This window comes from Monodon monoceros, unplaced genomic scaffold, assembly GCF_005190385.1.
Source record: "Monodon monoceros isolate NGI ecotype Baffin Bay Population unplaced genomic scaffold, NGI_Narwhal_1 Super_Scaffold_7, whole genome shotgun sequence".
Taxonomy (NCBI): Eukaryota; Metazoa; Chordata; class Mammalia; order Artiodactyla; family Monodontidae; genus Monodon; species Monodon monoceros.
The window spans coordinates 39,591,533-39,619,044 of NW_021703784.1; the positions used below are offsets into that span (position 1 = coordinate 39,591,533).

General features: G+C 40.6%; 1 protein-coding gene across 3 annotated transcripts in view; it reads right to left on the reverse strand.

Annotated features, from left to right (window-relative positions):
* The window catches only part of FAT3 (FAT atypical cadherin 3), a 563,581-nt gene that overhangs the window by 121,029 nt on the left and 415,040 nt on the right, over positions 1–27,512 (reverse strand). For all 3 annotated transcript variants that reach the window (XM_029208386.1, XM_029208387.1, XM_029208385.1), the window contains exons 4-6: positions 26,199–26,513; positions 23,662–23,872; positions 14,933–15,072 (exon numbers count right to left, since the gene is read on the reverse strand). In XM_029208386.1, coding sequence (XP_029064219.1) covers positions 14,933–15,072; positions 23,662–23,872; positions 26,199–26,513 — 666 coding nt within the window. The remainder of the gene's footprint in view (positions 1–14,932; positions 15,073–23,661; positions 23,873–26,198; positions 26,514–27,512) is intronic.

Sequence of the window (27,512 nt, forward strand, 5' to 3'; positions counted from 1 at the left end):
CAAAGCAGGAGGAAACCTGAGTGTGGGAAGCCTCTTCAGAGCTGGTTTCAGTGCTGCTCACCACAAACACTTTGGGTTTTGCAGGCTCGTCTAAGCTAAGTCTGGGTAGATGCCAAGTCCAGCCTTACAAAGGCTCATGGCATGAAGTGTCCATGGGGTGAGTTGGAGGGTAAGGCCTCTGTCTTTTATTAGAACCAATTAAATCCTGAATTACTGAAAATTCTGTCCTGCCTCTGTTTGCATTTCAAAACCATACTTAAAACATTCTACAGTTGTGATTTCAAGGATGATGCCTCTTGTATTCTCTCCAAGCTTACAAGTTTTGTTTTTGAATGCCTAAGGAGAAAAATCGTGTGCTTGTTTTCCGGTTTATAAATCTGTACCATATTCATTTCTTAAACTGTATTATCTCTTGTTTCTCAATGAGGAAAATGAGAATCAGAGAAATTAAGGGATGTGCCCAAGTCACAAGGGCAAGGCCACACTCAAACCTAGGTCTTACGGAGCCAAATTCTGTATGCATTCCATTATACAGTTTCCATGTGCACTTAAATTATATACACACTAACTATAAATGTACAAAACATACATGTGAACAAACATGTGTGCAAATATTATGTACCTTGCAATACGGAAATCCTAATTTACCAAACATATAACTGACACGACCATTCTCATTTCAGGAACATTAATCATGGAATTATTCTGAACAGAAAGTTCCCTGCTGGGTTTCCCTGGTGGCGCAGTGGTTAAGAATCCGTCTGCCAATGCAGGGGACACGGGTTCGAGCCCTGGTCCGGGAAGATCCCACATGCCGTGGAGCAACTAAGTCCATGCACCACAACTACTGAGCCTCTGCTCTAGAGCCCGCATGCCACAACTACTGAAGCCCGCGCGCCTAGAGCCCGTGCTCCGCAACAAAAGAAGCCACTGCAATGAGAAGCCTGCGCACCTCAATGAAGAGTAGCCCCCGCTCACCGCAACTAGAGAAAGCCCACGCACAGCAACGAAGACCCAATGCAGCCAAAAATAAATAAATAAAATAAAATTATACATTAAAAATAAAGAAAGTTCCCTGCTGCCTTTAAAATTGGAATCCATTTTTAAGAATTGATTTACTCATAAGTTGTCAGGCACGGATCTATTACATTCAGTGAGATTTTATCATTATTATTTTTTTAACAGAAAGTCTCACAGTAGAGTTGGCTTGCTGCCTTATTTCATCTATATAACTGCACTTGTTCCAGCATTGTCTTAGCCTAAATATACAAGGAAGCTTTGGGCCACTGCCTTTTTCACCTGCTAAGAGGGAGATGATATTAAAGGAAACAAAAGAAAACCCTTGATGAGGGTGTCCCTTGAAAGCCCCTCGATCCAGGGATCATGGAACAGCATTAGCAAAAGTGATTTGTTTCTACCCTCCACCTCCTTTTAAGCAGGTGCAAAGTGGAGGAAAAGGGTAAGACAAAATCCAAATCTTCAAGTTAAAGTCTGCTTTTTAAGAAAGAAGGCCAGTTAGGAATTCCCAACATCACCTAGAGATAAGAGAGGAATGGAATCCCCATGGCCGTCAAGGGCAAGGCTAACCCAGGAACGCACATTACAGACCTCCCAGCCCCAGAGAATAGGGACCCGCTGGCTGGAAGACTTAGCGGCCAATCTAAATTAACTGCCTTGTGGGGCTTAAGAAATGTGGAAATGATCTGAAAGAGAGTTTTAATCTCAGGTTTGGCTGTGGAGCATACAAATACAAGCTGATTTTCATATCTTTATAGATCAAAGCAGGACTTGAATAAGAAAAGCATATGAAAATCACAAAAGCACGTTTCATAAGTCCCTGAATAAAATTGATGTAATTTTTAGATTATTATTTGGGCATGAATATCTCTGCTGCCTTTCATGAATAAGAGTAAAAGCCACACACATAATATTTTTTATAGTTAGTAGGTATATTATTACAGTTTTAAGTTGAAAAGAGACTACAATAATAAAACCTACATGTGTCTGACACATCACAGCTCTCATGATATCACATAATATCTTATTTATTCTTAAAATAACCCCTGAGGTATGTAAGATCTTACTCGCATTATGTTGGAGAAACTGAGTCTCACAAGAGATAGAGCTTCCTTCTGTGGTAACACAGTCAACCACTGGTTAAGTGCTGACTTTGAACCTGGGTCACCTGATTCAGGGGCAGTGCTCCTTCCACTAGACCAAATACTTCCCCTAATGAATTAAGCTGTATATTTTATATACATAGACATGTAAGGGAAAGTTCCTAAGATGGCATCTGATTTTGAGCAGGAAGAAATGGCTTTGTATATCTACCTGTGTACACCTAGGGTGGCCACCTAACCTGTCTGTGCCTCAGTTTTTCACTGGAAAAATGAATGTAATGATAAAACTTGATTTAACTACTCCCAGAGTGTCAGGGAAATGAAGCTTAGAATGAGGCTTGTTAAGCGCTATTATGCAAATAACAGGTGTTATATATTAATTTTCATCTCTTGGTCTTTTGGACGAACCAGGCTCTAGATTTATTTAAATTTGCAATGAAGATGCAGCAGCTCACATGGGTTTGGTAGATATATGGGGAAAGTTGTTAAAATTTGTCATTTCTCATCCTTGGTAGTGTGTGTCTCTGTAGCTCATAAGCTCAGTGGGTGGCAGGGAGGGCTATAAAGAGGCTGGGGTATTTTGCTCTCTTCCTAGCGTGTATGACCAGCTATGAAACATTCTAATGGCCATAGGTGGTGCCATGTTTACGGGGCAACCACTTTAAAAAGTGTCCCCCTCATAACTAGTAGAGCCAGATGAGCGTCTCTTCCCGCCTTAGAATAGGTAGCAAAGATTTAATCTTACTTTTGCGAGGTAGCACCATGTAGTGGTTGAGTGCAAAGCAGTCTCTAGAATCCAACTGCCTCCATCTAAACCCTGACCTACTCAAGTTACTTAACCTCGTTTTGCTTCAATTTCCTTACGTGTAAAATGGGGATGCCAACAGGGGATTCTTTTCCTATTTCCAACGTAATAAGCTATCACAGATTTAGCAGTTTAAAATAACACCCATTTATTATCTCCTAGTTCTACAGGTCAGAAGTTTGAGTATAGTGTGGCTTAGAGTCTCATAAGCCTGAAATCAAGGGGTCGTCAGAGATGTGTTCCCTTCTGGAAGCTCTGGGGATGAATCAGTTCCAAGGTCACTCAGGTTGTTGGCTGCATTTAGTTTCTTGAGGTTAAAGGCCCGAGGTCCCTGCATCTTTGCTGGCTGTCAGCAGGATCCTCTCTCAGATCCTTAAGGCTGCCTACATTCCTTGCCGTGTTGCATCTTCCATATTCAAACTAGCGATGATGTTTTAAATTCTCTCATATTTGGAATCTCTGACTTCCCCTTTGCTGCATCACTTCCGACTCCAGCTGGACAAAATCATCTGTGTAAGGGCTCATGTGATTAGACTGGGTCCACCTAAATAACCCAGGAGAGTCTCACTATCCTAAGATCTGTATCCTTAATTACCTCTGCAGTGCCCCTTTTGCCATGCAACATATTTACAAATTCTGACGACTAGGACAACATAGACATCTTGGGTGTGGGACGTGGGTGCATTCTGCCCACCACAAATAGTACCTGCCTCATGGAGTAATTGTGAGAGTTAAGTGAGTTTGTTTGTTTTTGAATATAATATAAACACTTGGGTTTTTCATCTATTTTAAGTGTTTCAGTCCATTATAATAATTATTCTTTTTGATGCTCAAATTATCCCATCTTTGACCAGTGGAAGGCAGTTCAAGTTGTCTCTCGTCACCTTCTAACAAGATTCCACTAGGTTTTTGTGGCAGGATAAGATGCCCAGGCTCCTGCCCCAAACCTGGAATCAGCTATTTCTATGAGGAATCCTGGTTCCTTTCCATGGGAAATGGTATGTAGAGACCACAGTCTGGCTGCTAAGAGTAGAATCTCTCTTCAAATGGATTTGTAGTGCTCTTGTATGTTTGGACAATAACTTCATCCTTCTCAGCATCTCATTATTCCTGTCCCTTATGAACCTCTGATCTCACCTGCATGTTCCCACTTCCCCTCTTATTTATAACAGCCAGTGTTCCTGTGATTCCTCACCTTTCCGCCAACCAGACTGTCCCACTTCTCTTAATTTTTTCATTCTTCTCATCTAAGCCAGACACCCTTGCTCATCTCTGACCTTCTACGACATCAAGTGGGAAACACTTCCATAATGCTGAAGAATATTGATACCCTTTTTCACAGATTATTTCTATTTTAAAAAAATTTCGTGAAGGGAGCTAACTTCCTATTTGCTATCCAGGGCTTTGGTAGGCAAACTTAACTCTTTCTTAACCCAGAACAACAGTGCTTTGAAACACCATGGCAGCAGCCATCCCAGTCACCAGAGCAGGGAGGCATCAGAAAACCAACAACTCCCTTAGGTATGTATGTTTCCTAGGAAGCCTGGGTGACTGCATGTTGAAATTTTTAACTAGAGTTTCTGAGTAATGAAAATATTGAGGAGTTAGTTTACCTTAACCATTTTTGAGCCACCTACCCACTTAAAAACATGATAAATACTAAGGGGCTACTCTCTGAAAAACTATACATGCACACCAAAATATATCAACAATTTCATAAGCTTCAAGGATCTGCCAGGGACTCAAACTATCTTGAAGAGTCTAATCTGTTTGCACAACTAGGTTCTGATTTGCATCAGCTTGTTGGAAGCAGCTGGATGTGGAGGTTGGGAGGGGGTGTGGACAGAAGGGAACATAGCTGGAACCAGGGTGTTGGTTTTAAATTTCTCCACTCAACATTATTCATGCTCTGGTCTAGACCAATGAATGTTATTTCTGGTGCCAGTCATGAATTATTTGCTACCATTCCACAATATTATATATGTAGAAATTGGAAGTCAGCTCTTAATAACTTGGGATAATTCTTGGAATACAGAAAGCACTCAAAAATGTTGGCTGGTTTCAGGCAAAGAAAAGGCTGTCAAAGAGCTGTCAAATGTGGCCAACCCGGGAGGGACCATCAGGAATCAGGAAAAGCCCACTAACATACTCTGGGTGTTGTGTGCTTACAGAGCTCTTGACAATTTCTATATGGTTCATCAGCATTGACAGTGCCTTAATGGATCATCTCTCACTTTCTACCCCAAGACTAGTCAGATGGTTTCCAAGATGGTTCTCCACTAAAGGCTTGGGATGCAGCACTGGATAATCCCTTTTTCAGAGCACTGTCTCAGGCACTCACTTATTTCTCACAACAACCTGTGGGGCAGTCCCCATGATACAAATGCTCAGAGACGTTAAGTGATAATGGTAATAATAATAGCAGTAGTAGCTACTATTTATTGAGCACTCATTACGTTTCAACCTCTTGCTATTATTCTTCTGTTTAATTTATTTAATTTATTTTTTTATTCAGCAGGTTCTTATTAGCCATCCTTTTTATACATATCAGTGTATACATGTCAATCCCAATCTCCCAATTCATCACACCACCACCACCCTGGCTCCCCCGCTGCTTTCCCCCGCTTGGTGTCCATACGTTTGTTCTCTACATCTGTGTCTCAATTTCTGCCCTGCAAACCGGTTCATCTGTACCATTTTTCTAGGTTCCACATATATGCGTTAATATGCGATATTTATTTTTCACTTTCTGACTTATTTCACTCTGTATGACAGTCTCTAAATTCATCCATGTCCCTACAAATGACCCAATTTCGCTCCCTTTCATGGCTGAGTAATATTCCATTGTATATATGTACCACATTTTCTTTATCCATTTGTCTGTTGCTGGGCATTTAGGCTGCTTCCATGACCTAGCTATTGTAAATAGTGCTGCAATGAACATTGGGGTGCATGTGTCTTTTTGAATTATGGTTTTCTCTGGGTATATGCCCAGTAGTGGGATTGCAGGGTCATATGATAATTCTATTTTTAGTTTTTTAAGGAACCTCCATACTGTTCCCCATAGTGGCTGTATCAATTTACAATCCCACCAGCAGTGCAAGAGGGTTCTGTTTTCTCCACACCCACTCCAGCATTTGTTGTTTGTAGATTTTCTGATGATTCCCATTCTAACTGGTGTGAGGTGATACCTCATTGTAGTTTTCATCTGCATTTCTCTAATAATTAGTGATGTTGAGCAGCTTTTCATGTGCTTCTTGGCCATCTGTATTTCCACTATGGAGAAATGTCTATTTAGGTCTTCTGCCCATTTTTTGATTGGTTTGTTTGTTTTTTTAATATTGAGCTGCATGAGCTGTTTATATATTTTGGAGATTAATCCTTTGTCCATTGATTCATTTGCAAATAGTTTTTCCCATTCTGAGGGTTGTCTTTTCATCTTGTTTGTAGTTTCCTTTGCTTTGCAAAAGCTTTTAAGTTTCGTTAGGTCCCATTTGTTTATTTTTCTTTTTATTTCCATTACTCTAGGAGGTGGATCAAAAAGATCTTGCTGTGATTTATGTCAAAGAGTGCTCTTCCTATGTTTTCCTCTAAGAATTTTATGGTGTCCAGTCTTACATTTAGGTCTATAATACATCTTGAGCTTATTTTTGTGTATGGTGTTAGGGAGTGTTCTAACTTCATTCTTTTGCATGTAGTTGTCCAGTTTTCCCAGCACCACTTACTGAAGAGACTGTCCTTTCTGCATTGTATACCCTTGCCTCCTTTGTCGTAGATTAGTTGACCATAGGTGTGTGCATTTATCTCTGGGCTTTATATCCTGTTCCATTGATCTATATTTCTGTTCTTGTGCCAGCACCATATTGTCTTGATTACTGTAGCTTTGCAGTGTAGTCTGAAGTCAGGGAGTCTGATTCCTCCAGCTCCATTTTTTTCCCTCAAGGCTGCTTTGGCTGTTCAGGGCCTTTTGTGTCTCCATACAAATTTTAAGATTTTTTGTTTTAGCTCTGTAAAAAATGCCATTGGTAATTTGATAGGGATTGCATTGAATCTGTAGATTGCGTTGGGTAGTATAGTCATTTTCACAATACTGACTCTTCCAATCCAAGAACATGGTATATCTCTCCATCTGTTGGTATCATCCTTAATTTCTTTCAACAGTGTCTTAATAGTTTTCTGCATACAGGTCTTTTGTCTCCCTAGGTAGGTTTATTCCTAGGTATTTTATTCTTTTTGTTGCAATGGTAAATGGAAGTGTTTCCTTAATTTCTCTTTCAGAGTTTTCATCATTAGTGTATAGGAATGCAAGAGATTTCTGTGCATTAATTTTGTATCCTGTAACTTTACCAAATTCATTGATTAGCTCTAGTAGTTTTCTGGCAGCATCTTTAGGATTCTCTTTGTATAGTATCATGTCATCTGCAAACAGTGAAGTTTTACTTCTTCTTTTCCAATTTGTGTTCCTTTTATTTCTTTTTCTTCTCTGATTGCCATGGATAGGACTTCCAAAACTATGTTGAATAATAGTGGTGAGAGTGGACATCCTTGTCTTGTTCCTGATCTTAGAGGAAATGCTTTCAGTTTTTCACCATTGAGAATGATGTTTGCTGTGGGTTTGTTGTATATGGCCTTCATTATGTTGAGGTAGGTTCCCTCTACGCCCACTTTCTGGAGAGTTTTTATCATAAATGGGTGTTGAATTTTGTCAAAAGCTTTTTCTGCATCTATTGAGAAGATCATATTGTTTTTATTCTTCAGTTTGTTAATATGGTGTATCACATTGATTAATTTGCATATATTGAAGAATCCTTGCATCCCTGGGATAAATCTCACTTGATCATGGTGTACGATGCTTTTAATGTGTTGTTGGATTCTGTTTGCTGGTATTTTGTTGAGGATTTTTGCATCTATATTCATCAGTGAGATTGGTCTGCAATTTTATTTTTTGTTGTATCTTTGTCTGGTTTTGGTATCAGGGTGATGGTGTCCTCATAGAATGAGTTTGGGAGTGTTCCCTCCTCTGCAATTTTTTGGAAGAGTTTGAGAAGGATAGGTGTTAGCTCTTTTCTAAACGTTTGATGTAATTCACCTGTGAAGCCATCTGGTTCTGGACATCTGTTTGCTGTAAGATTTTTAATCACAGTTTCAATTTCATTACTTGTGATTGGTCTGTTCATATTTTCTATTTCTTCCTGTTTCAGGCTTGGAATGTTATACCTTTCTAAGATTTTGTCCATTTATTCCAGATTGTCAATTTTATTGGCATAGAGTTGCTTGTGGTAGTCTCTTAGGATGCTTTGTATTTCTGTGGTGTCTGTTGTAACTTTTCCTTTTTCATTTCTAATTTTATTGATTTGAGTCCTCTCCCTCTTTTTCTTGATGAGTGACTAATGGTTTATCAATTTTGTTTATCTTCTCAAAGAACCAGCTTTTAGTTTTATTGATCTTTGCTATTGTTTTCTTTGTTTCTATTTCCTTTATTTCTGATCTGATCTTTATGATTTCTTTCCTTCTGCTAACTTTGGGCTTTTTTTGTTCTTCTTTATCTAATTCCTTTAGGTGTAAGGTTAGATTGTTTTTTTGAGATTTTTCTTGTTTCTTCAGGTAGGCTTATATAGCTATAAACTTCCCTCTTAGAACTGCTTTTGCTGCATCCCATAGGTTTTGGATCGTTGTGTTTGCATTATCATTTGTCTCTAGGTATTTTTTGATTTCCTCTTTGATTTCTTCAGTGATCTCTTGGTTATTTAGTAACGTATTGTTTAGTCTCCATGTGTTTGTGTTTTTTTCCTTGTAATTGATTTCTAATCTCATAGAGTTGTGGTGAGAAAAGATGCTTAATATGATTTCAATTTTCTTCAATTTAATGAGGCTTGATTTGTGACCCAAGATGTGATCTGTTCTGGAGGATGTTCCGTGCACACTTGAGAAAAAAGTGTAATCTGCTGTTTTTGGATGGAATGTCCTATAAATATCAATTATATCTATCTTGTCTATTGTGTCATTTAAAGCCTGTGTTTCCTTATTAATTTTCTGTTTGGATGTCTGTCCATTGGTGTAAGTGAGGTGTTAAAGTCCCCCACTATTATTGTGTTACTGTCGATTTCCTCTTTTATAGCTGTTAGCAGTTGCCTTATGTATTGAGGTGCTCCTATGTTGGGTGCATATATATTTATAATTGTTAAATCTTCTTCTTGGATTGATCCCTTGATCATTATGTAGTGTCCTTCCTTGTCTCTTGTAACATTCTTTATTTTAAAGTCTATTTTATCTGATATGAGTATTGCTACTCCAGCTTTCTTTTGATTTCCATTTACATGGAATATCTTTTTCCATCCCCTCACTTTCAGTCTGAGTGTGCCCCTAGGTCTGAAGTGGGTCTCTCGTAGACAGCACATATATGGTTCTTGTTTTTGTATCCACTCAGCAAGCCTGTGTCTTTTCGTTGGAGCATTAATCCATTTACGTTTATGGTAATTATCAGTATGTATGTTCCTATTACCATTTTCTTAGTTATTTTGGGTTTGTTTTTGTAGGTCCTTTTCTTCTTTTGTGTTTCTCGCTTAGTGAATTTCCTTTAGCATTTGTTGTAGAGCTGTTTTGGTGGTGCTGAATTCTCTTAGCTTTTGCTTGTCTGTAAAGCTTTAGATTTCTCTGTTGAGTGTGAATGATATCCTTGCTGGGTAGAGTAATTTTGGTCGTAGGTTCTTCCCTTTCGTTACTTTAAGTATATCATGCCACTCCCTTCTGGCTTGTAGAGTTTCTGCTGAGAAATCAGCTGTTAATCTTATGGGAGTTCCCTTGTATGTTATTTGTCACTTTTCCCTTGCTGCTTTCAATAATTTTTCTTTGTCTTTAATTTTTGCCAAGTTGATTACTATGTGTCTCGGCATATTTCTCCTTGGGTTTATCCTGTATGGGACTCTCTGCACTTCTTGGACTTGGGTGGCTATTTCCTTTCCCATGTTAGGGAAGTTTTTCACTATAATCTCTTCAAATATTTTCTCGAGTCCTTTCTCTCTCTCTTCTCCTTCTGGGACCCCTATAATGTGAATGTTGTTGCGTGTAATGTTGTCCCAGAGGTCTCTTAGGCTGTCTTCATTTCTTTTCATTCTTTTTTCTTTATCCTGTTCCGCGGCAGTGAATTCCACCATTCTGTCTTCCAGGTCACTTATCCGTTCTTCTGCCTCAGTTATTCTGCTATTGATTTCTTCTAGTGTATTTTTCATTTCAGTTATTGTGTTGTTCATCTCTGTTTGTTTGTCCTTTAATTCTTCTAGATCTTTGTTTAACATTTCTTGCATCTTCTCTACCTTTGCCTCCATTCTTTTTCCGAGGTCTTGGATCATCTTCATTACCATTATTCTGAGTTATTTTTCTGGAAGGTTTCCTATATCCACTTCATTTAGTTTCTTTTCTAGGGTTTTATCTTGTTCCTTCATCTGGTACATAGCCCTCTGCCTTTTCATCTTGTCTATTTTTCTGTGAATGTGGTTTTTGTTCCACAGGCTGCAGGATTGTAGTTCTTCTTGCTTCTGCTGTCTGCCCTCTGGTGGATGAGGCTAAGAGGCTTGTGCAAGTTTCCTGATGGGCGGGACTGGTGGTGGGTAGAGCTGGCTGGTGCTTTGGTGGGCAGAGCTCAGTAAAACTTTAATCCACTTGTCTGCTGGTGGGTGGGGCTGGGTTCCCTCCCTGTTGGTTGTTTGGCCTGAGGCGACCCAGCACTGGTGCCTACCTGGGCTCTTTGGTTGGGCTAATGGTGAACTCTGGGATGGCTCATGCCAAGGAGTACTTCCCAGAACTTCTGGTGCCAGTGTCCTTGTCCTCATGGTGAGACACAGTCACTCCCTGCCTCTGCAGAAGACCCTCCAACACTAGCAGGTAGGTCTGGTTCAGTCTCCTATGGGGTCACTGCTCCTTCCCCTGGGTCCTGATGTGCACACTACTTTGTGTGTGCCCTCCAAGAGTGGAGTCTCTGTTTCCCCCAGTCCTGTCGAAGTCCTGCAATCAAATCCCGTTAGCCTTCAAAGTCTGATTCTCTAGGAATTCCTCCTCCGGTTGCCGGACCCCCAGATTGGGAAGCCTGACGTGGGGCTCAGAACCTTCACTCCAGTGGGTGGACTTCTGTGGTATAAGTGTTCTCCAGTTGGTGAGTCACCCACACAGCAGTTATGGGATTTGATTTTATTGTTTTTGCGCCCCTCCTACTGTCTCACTGTGGCTTCTCCTGTGTCTTCGGATGTGGGTATCTTTTTTTGGTGAGTTCCAGTGTCTTCCTGTCGATTATTGTGCAGGAGTTAGTTGTGATTCTGGTGTTCTTGCAAGAGAGAGTGAGAGCACGTCCTTCTACTCCACCATTTTGAACCAATCTCCCTTGCTATTATTCTGTATATGAAAACTCATGTAATCCTCACAGCACCTCTAATGATGTAGGTACTGGTACCCCCATTTCATAGATGAAGGTGCAGAGAAATTAAGTGACCTGCACCGGCTGGAGGTGACTCAGTTAGTAAATAGCAGAGTTGGGATTAGGACATGGATTTATTCCCTACAAAGCCCAGTTTGTCAAATACTCTGCTATTTATATAAAGCACAATAATATCCTACATAAAATCAACAACTCTTTTATACTGAGGCCCTTGTCCAGGAGGTTTTTGTAAAGAGGATGCTTTGTTCTTGTGTTTAGTACGTCTGCATCCTTATAACTTGAAGTCCACCGAACCCTTTTACATTCTGTACTCATGCTAGAGAATCTCAGAGAGGAAAAGGATGTTTATTCGTCACCAGATATTGTAGCTCTGAGGCACAAGAATTCTGGGAGAACAGGCCAAAACCGAAGATGAAGGAACGGTTTTCTTGTAGACACAGAGGTCCCTGAGGCTGTGATTTATTTGACATTTGTGAAGTGAAATTCAACAGGTTTTTTATGGCTGATTTGAAGCCCATGTCATACCATGTCTTATGGTTCCAAATGAACAAAGTAGCGAAAAGTTCCCCAAAGAAAACTGAACAGGTGTTTTGGGGGCTACAGGACATTTCTGTTATATGGTGAAGAATCTCCATTTGATGGTAAATCATTAAGTTGCCTCAGGTCATGGGTTTGAGTGTGCTTTAGTGGTTTCTAAAAGAAGCCTAGAATGCCTTTCCTTTCCACAAATATCCTTTTAGTAAAAATGTCCTTGACACTGAGGGCTTTGACTAATTCAGAAATTGCTCCTGTCAGCACTGCCAGAGGAGCCATGGCAAACGTGAGCAGAGGCCTGGACTGGCAGAGGCTGGTGGGTCTTCAGGCTCAAATACGCCCAGATAGACAGAATATTGGTTTTCTGATGGTAATAATGATGGCACACAAATTTATGCTTTGGAAACTGTTAGTTCTCACTTCTTGAGAAGGTCATGGCCCTGGAGACACAGGGTAACTTGGGAGCTTTTGACAAGAAAATCTCTTGATATCCTAATTTATTAACCTATTGAGCTTGGGCTTGCCAAAGGGAACCTCCAAGTTCACCCCAATTCTCTAATTCCTGAACGGCTCTAGAGACAAGCCTAACTGTACACTAGTCTGAAGTAAGATCAGCAAAAGCAGGATGTGAACAACGTGTACATTCAAAGTCTTGTAATACATGCTTCCATATTAATTTTTTTAAAGTGGGTGCACATCAGTTATCTGGGTTTAAAACTCTGAACCACTGTGACTTCAGGCATGTATTACAGTTCCCTGCACATGGTATGAACTCAAGAAATATTTGTAGAAAAGATGCTGTTGAATGATTTATCATCTGGTCCTAATGAATTTCTGAAATAAAAGTTTCATAGATAATTTTTTTTTGGTTAACATTTATCAGTTGTGTGCTTTGGAGATCCAGCATACCTGCCATTCAGACCCTATTGAAAATGTAATATCTACTACCCATTAATTCATTCTAAAATATTTAATATGTATCTATAACATTCTGGGCACAATGAATCACCATTTAATTCCACTGTTATGAAACTCTGGAGAAAAGTAAGTAATGAATAGGGTTCCATGCTTTTATTTGTATTTTATTCAAATACATCTTATGTTTCTAAGTGGTGCTAAAAAGTTGAAGTTGGATATGTTAAGACACGGCTAATTTTAAAAGTTTAATTTAAATTCCCATTTAAAGTGAATTAGCACTAAAGACTTAGCAATGCTACAAGTGGGTTGTTTTGTATTAGTCTTTAGATTGTGTGATTCATGCAGGATCTCAATCCTGGGGTCCTTTCCAGGTATCTCTATCTTTTGAAGATACTCTGAAGCAGTCTGGATTTAGGTAGGGTGACCATACAATTTACTGTCTCAACTGGGGCAACTTTGAGCGTGATAATTACACCAGTGCAATAAGTATAAATGGGATTCTCTCAGGCAAATAGGGTCGTATATTCATCCTAGGAAAGGACATGGGTTGAAAGATCAGGAGTTGATACACATGGGCTGCCTTATCAAGTGCATGTCACGTCCCCTTTCTGGGTTTCAGTTTATCTGAATGAAAAGTAAAAGGGTTGTACTAAAACCAAAGCTACTGTTTCCTTCAAACTCCGCCACTTTATGCTTACAAACAGTCTCAAAGGAAAGAGTCTCATTATGTTTTTGAAACAGCTTCAAACTGAGACACAGCTGGACAGACAAACACATAAAACCCTTCTCCTCTCCCCTTTTAAAAACCACACTGTTATAAAAGCTTACATCATATTTGAAATAAATCAACACTTGCTTACTTTAGGGTTGGTAAACATTTCATCTTCAATACCTGAAGCATTGTGTTGAGAAGGATTCTGAGGCCACATCTGCGCTCAGCAGGAAAGAAACCAAAACAAACAAACAAACAAAGACCCTTGATCGATTAGTGATGGTTTCTGGGGTCATGGGAACAGAAGAGAGAGGCAGGGAGGGTGGGAGGGGTTAGGGGCTGTGTGTGTGTGCCAGTCCTCTGCTATAACTGGCTTAAGGTCTCTGGTGCTAAAATACAAAACAAACAAACAAAAATCTCATATGTAGGATAAATCTGCTCCATATTGATATCTAACACTGTATTAGTCTCACCCAGAGAATTTTTTTTTTTTTTTTTTTTTCCGGTACGCAGGCCTCTCACTGTTGTGGCTTCTCCCGTTGCGGAGCACAGGCTCCGGACGCGCAGGCTCAGCGGCCATGGTTCGCGGGCCCAGCCGCTCCGCGGCATGTGGGATCCTCCCGGACTGGGGCACGAACCCGTGTCCCCTGCATCAGCAGGCGGACTCTCAACCACTGCGCCACCAGGGAAGCCCTCACCCAGAGATTTTTTTCTCCTCTTCCTTGTTCTCAGCGCCCTTTCATGAACACTCAAGTAGCAGAGTAGAAGTGATGGTCCTCAACCCTGGCTGCATGTTAGAATCACATAAGACCTCTGGGGATGGGGCCCAAGCTTTATTGGTTTTAACATCCTCCACAACCAGGGGATTTTACTGTGCAGCCAGGATGAAGAACCACTGGCATAGGGTCTGGAACGGGAGATGGGAGTCAGGACATCCAGCTCTCTTGTTCTTTATTAAGGCTGTGTGACCTTGGATATATTACTTAGATTATCTTAGTTTGTAAAATGAATTTGGACTCAGGCATTCTCTAGCTTTAACTTTCTGTGACTAAAGCATGAGGAGGTGAAGAATATCATGGTGTGTTAACTCAGACACTACAGATGTCCTTCTCTTTGTAAATTCAAGGAAAGCTGACTTTGTTGTCAAAGAGATAAATCTTACAGGAAATGATCGGGAAACAAATACACATCACTCTTCCATGCATGAACAATCATAATTTCTTGAAAGAGGCAGCTAAGTTATGTAATATTGTTGATAGAATCCTTTGTCTAAGCTGTTCTTGCAAATGCTTTTTTTTAAGTGCTAAAAATCCATGGACATAATTTACTACTTTCAACACATATTTTAATTGCTTGCACCTCTGACTTTAGCAGACTTCTCGGCCTTCCCACTGTTTAGTAATTTGACATCTTACCTGAGTGACAGCAACATTTGTCCCATCGGTGACTTCCACACTCATATTATAGATGGACCTCTGCTCTGCATCCAAAGGTTTTGCAATGACAATGGTCCCAACGCCCTTCTCTGCGTCAAAAGAGCTGTCAAAATTGCCCCCTGACGAGTTCACAAAAACAACATGAAATTAGCATATCTGAAAAGTTATTACACATATTGAAGCATACAGCTTTAAAGGGAGATCTTATATAGAAACGTTTTTTGACAGGCATCCCTATTGCTCAATTTTGTACATCTTAAATGGGACCCTTTGTTTTTTAACTTAATTCATATTTCAAAGCACAGCCTCTACAATGCATAACAGATATCACAAAAAAGAATGTATTGCAAAAATCCCCTCAGCACTAATGTTATAGCAGTGAAGCATAAACTGACTCCAGAAAATATTTAGAAAGCTAAAGTCCCTTCAACCCCTTGTGGCTTCTGGGCTAGGAATTTGTAGATCCTTTGCTTTTCCAAAGTATTGATAGATTAAATTCTAGGTAAACAAACATTCCACTTATTATTAACAAAAATGAGTAGACACTCTGAAATCCATTCCAGGATTGATGGTAAACATGTGGTTGGTAGAGTTCAGATTCCCTCAATTAGATGTCAGAAATAAAGTTATAAATACTAGAAAATAAGAAAAAGCAATAAAATTGAATTTCTTATTAAAAGTTCTCTCTCTGTAAGTTGGGATATTTATAGAAATATATTTTTGCCATCTTGACAGTGTGAATTAACTTTCTCCCCCGAAAATAGAAAGTTTATGGGAGATTTACAAAATGAAATCTGGAAAGAAGGAGATGAAAACATCAGCTATGGAACATCAACTGATAAAATAATTCATAGAAAAGTTTAGAAAACTTTACTTTTCTCCCCCTGAACTAGGTGTAATCCATAATCTGTAACTAATGTGCCTAAGACAGCATAGACTTTGTGGAAATTACTGTAGGTGTTTCCATCTCTGTGAACCAAAGTGTAGCTTATGATCTTTTTCAAAATGAAAGATTTTTTTTTTTTAAGGGGAGAGAAGATATTGGTATAAGTGCTGGAACGATTTTAATTAAGTATCAGTATATGTTCACAAGCTCTATTTACTTTAGCCTGAAATTTCATCATGTCCACAAATTTTGTTCTTGGACAGTAATTTTATTTAACTACAGCACATAGGGCAATGCATTTACTGAATTTCATATTTTAGAAAAGAAATCTTGGCTTCTCTTTTTTGCATTTAATTTTGATGATCAGTCAACAATATACAATTTCTATGATATTAGAATTAGAAATGGGCAGATGAGTTAAAGGAAAAGAGAATTTTACCTGAACTGCTGGAATCTGATGTATAATGACATGAAATAAATAATATGGTGTATTTAAAAAAAACCTGGTCATACATATGACCAGGTTTTTCAGATACTTATTGCGTTTAGCTGTCATATACACTTGAGATTATTTAATTGCTAGAGAGAACATAATTGCCCTTGACATTTAATTAAAGTTAAGGAGATATGGGTGTACCAGAGAATTGCTTGGAGATGTATTTTTCAAAAATTTCATCTCAAAAAGAGACTCATCTTCCACTTAATATCTTTAATTGATTTACTGAGAAATACTAAATGTTAACTCCAAAAAATGTCTTTTGAAGAACAGGATAAAGAGAAAGGGGAGGAAATCTAGGCTGAAAGGGAAGTAAGCCTTAGGTCACCATGCCTATTTCAAAGGGAATGTTTCATCTTGATAACCACATGAAATGAAATGTACGACTGATTCAAGTGTCTTGAATAACCGTCCTAATGAGCAAAGAAAAATCATTTGCTATCAAGTGGTATATTATGAAAAAAAACCCTCTGCCATGGAAACTTTCAAAGAAAAGACATAAAATTGCCTCAGACTGTGTAGAAGGAAAGATGGGAAAGCAACTTCTCAAGCCATTTCTAGTGGGTATTAAATCATATTTTAAATCACATTTAAAATCATCTTTAGAATGTCTTCCTAACCAAGATTTTTACTTTCTTAAATTTGAGTACTGTGATTTCTTTTGGGGGGGTGGAGGAGGGTCAATTATTTTGGAAGGTGAAAATTTGTAGGTCAAAGTAAAATAGAAACTACACTAACTATAAGCCTTTGATTTGCTCCAGTTTGAAGAAAATAAAAATGAAATTTAGAGAACACACAAGCAAAGATTTCCAGTTTCAGTTACTGTTTCCATGGGGCAATTCTATTTCCTCTCCCTCACTGCCCTAGAGTCACATTTTCCTCGGGGCCTTCCCTATACAGAAATACATCATCCTTTCATGTGCTTAGTGGCATAAAATTTACATATTTTACATATGGCAGATAGATTGGGCACCTTCTTATTAGTCATTTTTTGTATCAAAAAACATTTTTGGCTACTTTTATGATGGTGTTTTTTAATTTTTATCTTATTTTCGAGCATAGTTGATTAACAATGTTGTGTTAGTTTCAGGTGTACAGCAAAGTGATTCAGTTATACAGTTACACCCTTGTTCAAATTCTTTTCCCATTTAGGTTATTGGAGAATACTGGGCAGAGCACAGGGAACTCTCCTCAATATGGTAGTGATGTTTTACAGTTTTCTCTCCTCCTGCCTGTGTGTTTGTGTGTGTGTGTGTGTGTGTGTGTGTGTGTGTCTCCCCCATTCACCTTTATTGTTTCAAATACTCTAGAACAGAAAAGTTGAAAGGGGCAGGGGAGATTAAGCTTGACAAAGAAAGCCTGTGAGTGTCTTCCCATCCATCAATAAGGCTAGCAGCCTCTGATACTCACTTCTAGAGCTTTAGCTCCCAGTTAAACCAAGATTTCATGTAAAACCAGGTTCCCCAAATCGTCCCTGAGTTTTAAGATGAATTTCTGACAAGGGATACAGAATCTAGACCAGCAGTTCACCATCAACCCTCCCGCAATTTCATAACCTACCACTTAAGCCTCCCATTTCATGAACGACTCCGTCTCTCTCCCCCAGGCCTCAGTTTTCAGGCTCCCTTTTAGCCTGAAAGGTTATTTCATTTTGTAGGAACCCATGTCCAATTCATCTGGGGTGAGAATATTAAATGGAAGGAGTCTGCTTTCACTAGCAGCATTCTGTTTAAAGAAGATGTGCTTCCTCAGAGCCAGTAACAACATGCAAAGCCAGAGTGTGCTGGGGTAGCAGCGCTGGGCTAAACAAAGGGTGGGGAGGAGGGAGGACACTGCGGAGCTGGTCTGATTTCAACAAAGTGGGGAATTAAGAGAAGTCACAGCCTGAGCGTTGCTGCAGGGGTGTGAGGCAGACATGGTTAAAAGCGAGGTTGTGAACAGCCCACATAACAGAGAGTTCATGTCAGGGACATTTCTCTTTGACCATTTTCGGTCAAGACGGGTGTTAAGGAGTAAACAAAGAGCACGAGAGAGGCGTGTTGGATTTCTATTGGATTCTAAAGTTAAACATTGCAAGTCAGAGTGTCCCAAAAAGCTTTAAAAATGGGACAGGAATGAAAATACTTTGAGCCAGCAGCTACTGCTGGAATGTACCGGGCAGCTGGGTGTTGGGCCATGCTTTAGTTAAGCTTTTCTTTAAAGAATCACCATCTCTCCATAATGAGATCCAATGCTGACTATCTCACAGCTTTCCCTTTAGAGAAGCTTCCGGGCCGCTCCCCTAGCTATGATTCCAATCCACTCTACGTGCGATGGTAAAAATACCAACCAAAATCTAGTAGTCACCAAGGGAGACGAGCTATGGGAGAAGCTTCTAAAACACTGAGCCGCTGAATCTCAATGAATTACAGGAGTTGTTCGCAAGCTGTTCATTCAAGTTCAGCATGTACACCTAACTTAAGGAAAAATGCTAAACACCATTTCTATGGTTTGATCATGAATAATTTCTGCCTTGGAATGAAGCAAGCACAGTACGGGGCTACAACGGATATTTACATGGAAGGCAGGAGATGCAGGCTGGAGGTGGGAAACAGTGGTAGGAAGGAAAATCATGTCTAGAATCTGGTTTGAAATTCATTTTCTTACAAACGATAATATCCGAAGCTGTTTTAGGCTTTTTATCATTTTCCTAAAATCTCTTCAGGTGTGTTCTATGGACCATATTGTTGCTATGGAGAAAAGAGAGGCATGTTCGGGATCCAATTAGAAGAAATGATGTCAACTGATGACTCTGAGCAAGCGTCATCCTGATGGAGGAAGAGCTGTATTAAAAATGGGACACAGACATGGCTTCACTTGGGAGGGGTGTGCGGGAGTTTTGTGATAAAGAAATCTGGCCACGAGGTTAGAGAAGACCCAGAGAGATGAAGTGCTAGTCAGGGTGCCATCAAAGACTTTACCTTGCCTATTTGATGGAACCCTATTAAGGGATGGCTCCATTAGGGACAAGGTTGTCTAAGGACAGGTATAAGCTTATGAAACAGAAGCAGTCAAGAACCCAAATTCCACAGGAACCTATGACAAACTAAGGGCCCAGGCAGTCCTTCTGTACCTGCAACACAGAAATGTATTTCTGCTAGAGCTGGACCCATGTGTTCCCTTGTACCATCAGAGGATTATTTTCAAAGAACAGCCTTTCTCTCCTCTACATATTGGGTGAGGCAAATAAACAGAGATATTTTAAGTGCTTACTGTCTACAAGGAAAACAGTTTTTCTAGTCTAAGTCAGGGGAAAAGCTAGAAAAGTGGGTGGTAGCATCCCCCATCAAACTGGAGGTAAAGAGGAGTTGTTTGAAGTGTGTAATAACGGTGATCTTTACAATACAAATATTTGCCCGTGGGATAAGGATACAGGGACCAGATTGCATGCACATTAGAGAGTATGTAAATCAAGATGCTGCTGAGTTGAAATCATAGTCTCCTGAGAAGTGTGAAGATATGTGATAAAGCCACAAAGGATTGTGGGTTAGTTTTGTTCCCTTCATTTTCTTTCCCTTTTAACACAGGGAAGGAACATGCTGTGCAATGGGCTGTTTAACCACAGAACAGCTGAACTTTATAATGTTTCCTTTTAATTATAGCTTTCTTAACTCGGTTACAAGTGGGCTTCTGTTTCTGGAAGCTGAGGAGAGTCCAGCTCCGTAACATTGTAAGCAGTGGTCTCTTTGGAGGCACAAGAAAGTATCTGGCAGGTCCTTGCTGGCGGGGTCTGGACCTGGGAACGAAATCTTGCTCTCGACATGGTTTTTGTGAATTCATATCACGGTGGGAGGAAAAGAAATGCAGTTAAAAAAGATTCCGGCAGGTTTCAAAATATGGAAATGAGGAGACAATACTCTCAGGGGAAAAGGCATGCTGGAACACTATTTCTGCTGATTTAATGAGAATTCATTCGTTATAGCATTTGTAAGCTATAACTGTTAGGCCGGGAGGTGGTATTGTCTGTAACCATAAGTGTCTGTATAGGTGTCTATCCAGCTATAGTACACTGCTATGTTTCTTAAGTACTGAGAATCACTTTCCCTCTCTCTCCTCTATGTTAGCCTGGCCAGGGAAGATGTTTAGGTAAGGAGGAAGGGAAGAGACAGCAGAGAGTTTCAGTGGCCAAGGATAAACAAGTAAGAAAGCTTGAAAGTAAGAATGAAACATCTGAATATGATAAAGGAAACAATAGGTTTTTAGAGAAGGGGAAAGGTGTTGTCAGCAGGTTGAAAAAAATATGACTCTCTTAGATCAGAAAGGATTTTCAGGAGGGGGATTTTCTGGAAGGAGGACCATATCCATTCTGAGTGCAGCCAGCATCCGGGGAAAAGTTTGTAGTTTTGCCGTGAAATAAAGAGTTGACATTTTAATATGTTGGCTGGATGCGGGGATGGAAATAAAATCATGTTCTGTTTGAGCATCTGGCCCAGTAAGTTCAATTTTCAGGGGAAGCTTGACTAGATGCCACGAGATATACAGTGAAATCTGTGATGGAAGTATCTAGACTAGAGGAACAACCCGGTAGGTCTTCATTAAGAGAAGTACTTGTGTACTAAAACTGAGAGGATTCTATAAAAAGAGTATAGATTTAGGAATAAAGATGGAGAAACATGAAAACGGATGCCATGTTTTTGATCATGATTCCTGGATATGGATTTGAAGCAGCCTAAAGGGACTCCTTCCAGTGAGGACTTTCATCTGTCAACTGCCCATCTCTTCTTGGACCAGTCCTCATTTGGTCAAAGGTGCTGTGTTGCTCAGGCTGGGAATACAGTGGAAGGTCACACTGACTCTGGATGGGTCTCAGGAGGCATCAGTAGTGTTAACACATGGGCTGCCTGGGGCATCTCCATCGGTCACCATTGTTTATTCCACTCACCATGGATGGACATCAAAAGAAGCATTGGCAGAAGGAAGGAATCAGGAGGAAAAGACCTTGACCTTAAGGGTTAACATTGAAGCTAACATAAACACAAATGAAAATGTACACTAGCACTAATAATGCTGGCATGGAATTCATGCAAGTAAGGTTACATGTAGCACCACTAGGCATGCTTACCTATACACACCATACACACACATGCAGGGGTGCTGAGGAATTGCAAAAGTGACTGGATAACGGGGGTCAGGTGGTTGGTCAGACTGAGCATCAGCAAAAGCTGTGCTTGCAAGATTTCTGACAAGAAGTGCAAGCAAGGGCATCCTGGGGTGGGTGGGATGTGCTGCACGTCAGGAGGTTGCATGCATGCGTCACACAAGGGAGAGAAGCGGTGCTGTCAGGCTGTAGAGGTGCTTGCAAACTGGAGCGTCAGGGGAGGAGGGAGATGAAATGGTGGCTGATGGCAGAGGGCAACTCCTCTCACATCTCGGGACAGCACAGCAGGAGCCCTGCAGCCTGTTGGCTTTCCACTGTACTCTTCCTCAAGTTATTTAAAAGAAGTCATGATTGCACCAGGGACACATTGAGACTGAGATGCATCTTCTGTGACTGACTGAGGGTGGTTCTGAAGGAATCATCAAAGGTGACAGCACAGACAACCAGACGATGCATAGGTGTGACCCTCTGTTTCACCAAGAAAGAAGACACTGCATTGGATAATAACTTAATGACGTGAAAATGACTGAGAAGATACAGAAGCGAAGACATCTTTCATGGATCAGAAGAGGTTCCATTTCAAATGCATTAAGTGGAAATGAAGTCGGAGTTGAAAGCTTGGGAATGAGGACGGCCATGTACAGGGATGGTGTGATTAATGCCCATTAAGTAAAACACAGACGTTCTACTGGCATTCCATAAAATGAAATAGGCAGAAAACAAGCCCTTTCTTTTGGGGAGTTCAGAGGACCCTCTACTGAAGTTTGATTGGGGGCCACGGGGCATTCTTTTTCCGTGCTTCATTGAAACAGATGTGGAATGTTCTAAATGCTTTCCCCAGACCCAGCCATTCCTGGGAAGAGAGGCAGGTTCCTACCCATCCTATCCAAGCAGTGACATGTGGAAGGAAATGATTCCCCCAGACCAGCTCTCTAGATTCGCTGCCTTCCACGGAGAACCGTGGGAAGTCAGCTCCAGCTCGACGCAGTGTCAGATCCAGGGCTGGCGCACACTCTCTCCCCTCGTTTTGTTTCCTGGCCCTCAGCACTTATTTCCTCTCCACTGCCTCTCGCTGCCTGGTTGTGGAGGGCAGTGGTGCTGTTTTGCCCTCTCTTTTTGTAGCCTTGCATGCTTGCTTGCTTTCTTTCAAGGAATTTAAAGGTTGGCTTCCAAGGTCTATCCTGCCTGCATCCATCTGCTTTCTGTATTCGGTTCTCACGGGAAGCTCTCCCTGGCTATATATCTAGGCTGCATTTCCTGCTCTTCCTATTGTGGACAGCAGCCAGGGACTCTCCTGGTGGGGCCTTCTGGTTTACGAATGGCACTCCTGCTGCAAAACTGAGGGGTTGGGATCTACTTGAATTTAATTTTCAGTTGGAAAAGGCCCAGTTAAACCAACCTACAAAAAGATCAAAACAAAACAACAAAAAGCCCACATACCTCAAAAGCAAAGAACAAAAAAATTTTTTAAGAAATCAAAACAACTCCCCACCCCTGCCCCAAATCCAAACCCATCAAACCTCAAACAAAGGAGTCACTGGATACGAGTAATGCAATAGCTGTTAGAGGCATGTATGAAATTTGTGGGCTGCACTTCAGCCTGTCACAGGCAGTTATGAAAGATGTAATTTAATTTGCTTAAAAAAAAAAACCCGTAAAAGGCAGATTGGATAGCTGTATTTTAGCAAATGTGTTTGCACTAAGGGTACCTTCTGTTGAACAGTTCTGCCCACAAGCTGTCTGTAGAATATAGAACATCTCTCGAGCATGCTTGCCACCTTGAAGCAGGGCAGTCGGGAGCAGAAAAAAAAAAAGAACAGAATGCAGAAAAAGGTGAAGAAAAAGAGAGAAATGAAGGACAGCAAGTCCAGTACCATCAATACATTTAGAAATGAGATTAGCCAAGTGCGACAATAGAATTTAAATGACACACAGAAAGACATTAAGATTGCAGTAAATAACGTACTATGGAAAATCCAGCCAGAGAGCACTTTCTGTTCAGCTTAGCTACAGAGTCAGAATGAAAGCACAGGTCGATTATTCATTTTACTGGCTCTTTTGCATTCCAGCACTATATATCTTTTAATCTTAGTGCTAATCGTTGTGTTTTTTGTTTGTTTGTTTTGTTAGTTGCTCTGAACAGTCAATGATTACATTGCCCAGTACTGCTCTGGAGGACTCGAACTTACCAACGATGTCAAACCACAGAGGGGTGTTAGCTGGCTGCACAGACACCACCCCTACAATCTCGGTGACTCTATCGCTTTCCATGACTGTAAAATTATAAAATGGCTCATCGAAGGTCAACGGTACAGGTGAAGGAGGTGGTTTCTTAATCCATTCAATGTGGAGGCGGGCCGTGGAGGACTTCTGAGGGCGCCCATTGTCCACTGCCTTTATCTACTCACACATGGAGAGAACAGAAAACTGTCTTAGAGCCCGGATCCTGGTGGAAGTCTCGACCTGTCACTCATATGTTGTTGGGCTGAGAGTCCATCCTCATCACAGGGTCAGCAAGGGGAAGAAGACGATGGAGATCTGGAGAGAATGGGCTCAGGAATTGGGGAAAACAACTTGGTCACGTAGGGGGCCCACACCACATTTGCCAGAAGGTGATTTGAATCACTGCCAACCTTGCAGATGTGGAAAACTTGAAAAATAAATGGTGCACTTACAAATTTTAGTGTTTTACGGACACGAATGATAGTTACATGAGTAGCAAGAGCTAATTTGATTCCTTATACCTCTGGTGGTAGTGTTGGAAAGGGAACAAAGTGCATCACATAGACACATAGAATTGTCACATAGGATTCCAGGAGGATAATGGGAGGGGGCATGGGAAAGGCATCAGCCTTGCAAAATTCATCTCAGAGGCCCTTCAGTTACGCTAACTCTGAAGAGGTGAAAGAGACCTCTCTTGGTGGAAACATGGGCTCCTCGAGCCAGTGGGGTAAGGAAGAGGGTGTTAATGACTCTTCTTTATGGTCTGATATAAGGACTGAGAAAAGCATGTTTCCTTGCTCAGATATGCAGGGTTAACAGCTGTGGTGTCCTGGATTTAAATGTGTGTGTTGGGTGGGGTGGGGGGGAATGAAGTTAAGTCCGACAAGCAGACATCAATGACAGAAATTTAAAAATCAAAATAAAAAATGAATTTAAAAATATTACATCAATAAAAACATTTTTAGGTGCATAGCTAATAGCTATAGCCTTTAAAAAGAGTGACAACTCATAGCTCCCTAATGCTATGTTCATGGATGATCACTCTGCCCCAGAAAATTCCTGTGAGATGAAGGATGCTTGAAGGTAGATGTCTTAGGTAGGGTTTCCTAGGAGCAGAGTCTGAGATAGGGATTTGTGTACAAATGGTTTCAGGAGGAAGTGTTCTCAGGAGAAAGGGAGTGAAGAAAGCAGGATGGACGGGGAAGATGCTAAGCAAGGGTGTGGTCCCAGTTGAAGTCTAACTTCAGCCTGATCCCAAAGGGAGCTCTGAATAATTGTATCAAAGTGTTGGATCCACCTGGAGGCAAGGATGTTGGACTTTTATATCTGGTGTCAGTTAGTAGTTATTGGCTGTGGGCTGCTGGGCTGGGGTAGGAGTGTGGAACCTCTTGGGCCGAAAAGTTCAGCCAAGGATGACCCTCTGGAGATGGGGACAGCTGTGAGCCCTTAGCAGCTAACACTCACAAGAGTTGGGGGATGTCTGCACCAGCCTGATAACGGGGATCTGGACAGGGTACCAACAGTATCCACTGCAATCCATCCAGTCCTCAAAGATTCCCATTGGCAAGTCTCACACAACTGCAACAGCACATATTACACGAGAGCTGCTAATGGTAGAAACAGGGCTGTTTTTTATTATTATTGTTATTTTCTTTTCTCTGCCCACTCTTCTGGATACACTACTGAGCAGGGAAAGGAATTCAAGTCCAGACCATAGGAGTAACAAAGATAAATAAATGCACTCTGACTATCCTTTAAATTAATAAAGGATTGACCATTCACAGTGGACAAGGCTGAAGACTAAGAGAAGGATGGAAGATGGTGCTAACTCTTGACAGTTGTTGAGACCCTGGGAAGTGCCCATCACCTGTGAGGCTGAGCAGTCCCCCTTTGGGCATAGGCATTACAAGTCTAAAGTGGTTAGGGGTGGGGAGTGCAGGCTGGCACCTTAGGTATGGGAGTTTAAGCCTCTATTTGAGATGGTGCTCATGTTTGTTTTTATTTTTAATTTTCTAACAATGAAAAATTTAGTCATTTTTTACTTAAGTTTTTTCACTTTTTACAGAATGAGCCTAGCTATGATTTGTGTCTCACAATTTATACAGCTAAATTCATGTTCTAACCCATTGTCAACAATTACAAGAGTTGTTTTCTTTGGGAGATTTTCAGGACATAATGAGTGGTGGGAAGGTTATGTCACTCTGCTATTCCCCTCCCCTCAGTTTACATCTATGCTCAGTACCTTGAAATGATCTGGGGCCACAGGAAGTGTAATTGAGTAAATGATGGAGCAGGCTGTGTACTGGGAATGGGGAGTTTGGCTGATAGGACACAACCAAAGGAAATGGCCTCATTAAGAATATCACTGAAACAGAAAGTAGCCTTCCACTGTTGTGTGGCTGCACTTTTTACCCCAGAGATTTTTTTGCTTAAAAAATATACATGACTAAGAAAATAACTTCCTCCCCCGCATTAATGTTATTGAGGTTCAGAAAAATCTTACCGTTAGAATGTCATAACTCCCTGCTGTAAATTGCTTTCTGGAAGAAACCATGCCAGTCTTAGGGTCAATGAAGAACTTTCCATCATCATTCCCGTCTACGATACTGTAGGAAATTTCTGCGTTGGGGCCCTCATCTCTATCAAATGCAAAAGCCCTATAAATGGGTTCTCCCTTCTTCTTCCGGTCACGTTCTGGCAGCTTGATCTGGTAGACCTTCTCTGGGAACTGGGGCTTGTTGTCATTTTCATCCAAAACCTGAACCACCACCCAAATGGTTGACTGTTTTGGAGAGAAACCACCATCTGTCACAGTCACCTGAGTTTTGAAAGAGAAAGCATTTTACAATTAGAAAAGAGAAAAACGTTTTTCACCACTCTTTCCCCTGCCACCCCATGAAAGGTCTATTCTGTGCCTTAGGGCATCTCAACTTCTCTTATTCCTGTAGTTCATGTCAAATGCATAACTCTTCATAGTTCATCCATAAAGGCAGGGAAGGCCCTAAATCCAGTCATGGAAATCATTGCTGAAAGGGCAGGAGGGAGGCAGGGCTCTTATTGTGGTGTGGAGTGGAGAGGGAGAAGAAATAGGATTGACTTTATGAAATGTGTCAGGTTATATAGCTGTAGTAGACTTAAAATATGCTCCCCTCAACAGACACAAAAAACAATATAACCTTTATTATATGTTAACCCATGGGTATTTCATCTAATTCTTGGGAACTGCTATCAGCATCCGAATTCCTTCAGTATTCATGTTCCTTTCTTTCTTTTCCATCTTCCTATAAAATTTGTGATTTTTACATTGTCACCGAACAAAAGGAAAACTCTGATGTATACTTCACAATTTTGACGGCTGGTTGTAAGCACCTTTGACAGTTAAAATATGTTCTTAACAGTCACAAAATAATTTTTTTCCTCTTTGGGAAGTGGGGGGGATGGCCAACCCCTTTCCATATCAGAGATGCTATTCTTATGCGTGTCTGTGAAAGTTGACAGAAGAGAGAAAAGAAGAATATGTAGATAAGGAATTTGCATGGCAGATGTAAAATGTCTTTGAGTCTTAGTGTGAATAATCTTCTTCTTGGTCATAGTGATGATAATTATTATCATATTAATACTTAATATGCAGATGAGGCCATATAAGCACTCTTCCATGTACTATCTCATTCATTTTCCAAAAACACTCTCCTCAGTAAGTGGGGCAGTTTTGTTTACTCGCATTTTGCAGGTGAGAAAACAGAGGCTTGAGGTCTCATTGTTATTAAGCCTAAAGTCAGGTATTGAACTTTTGGCAATTCTTGATATTGTGTTTAAC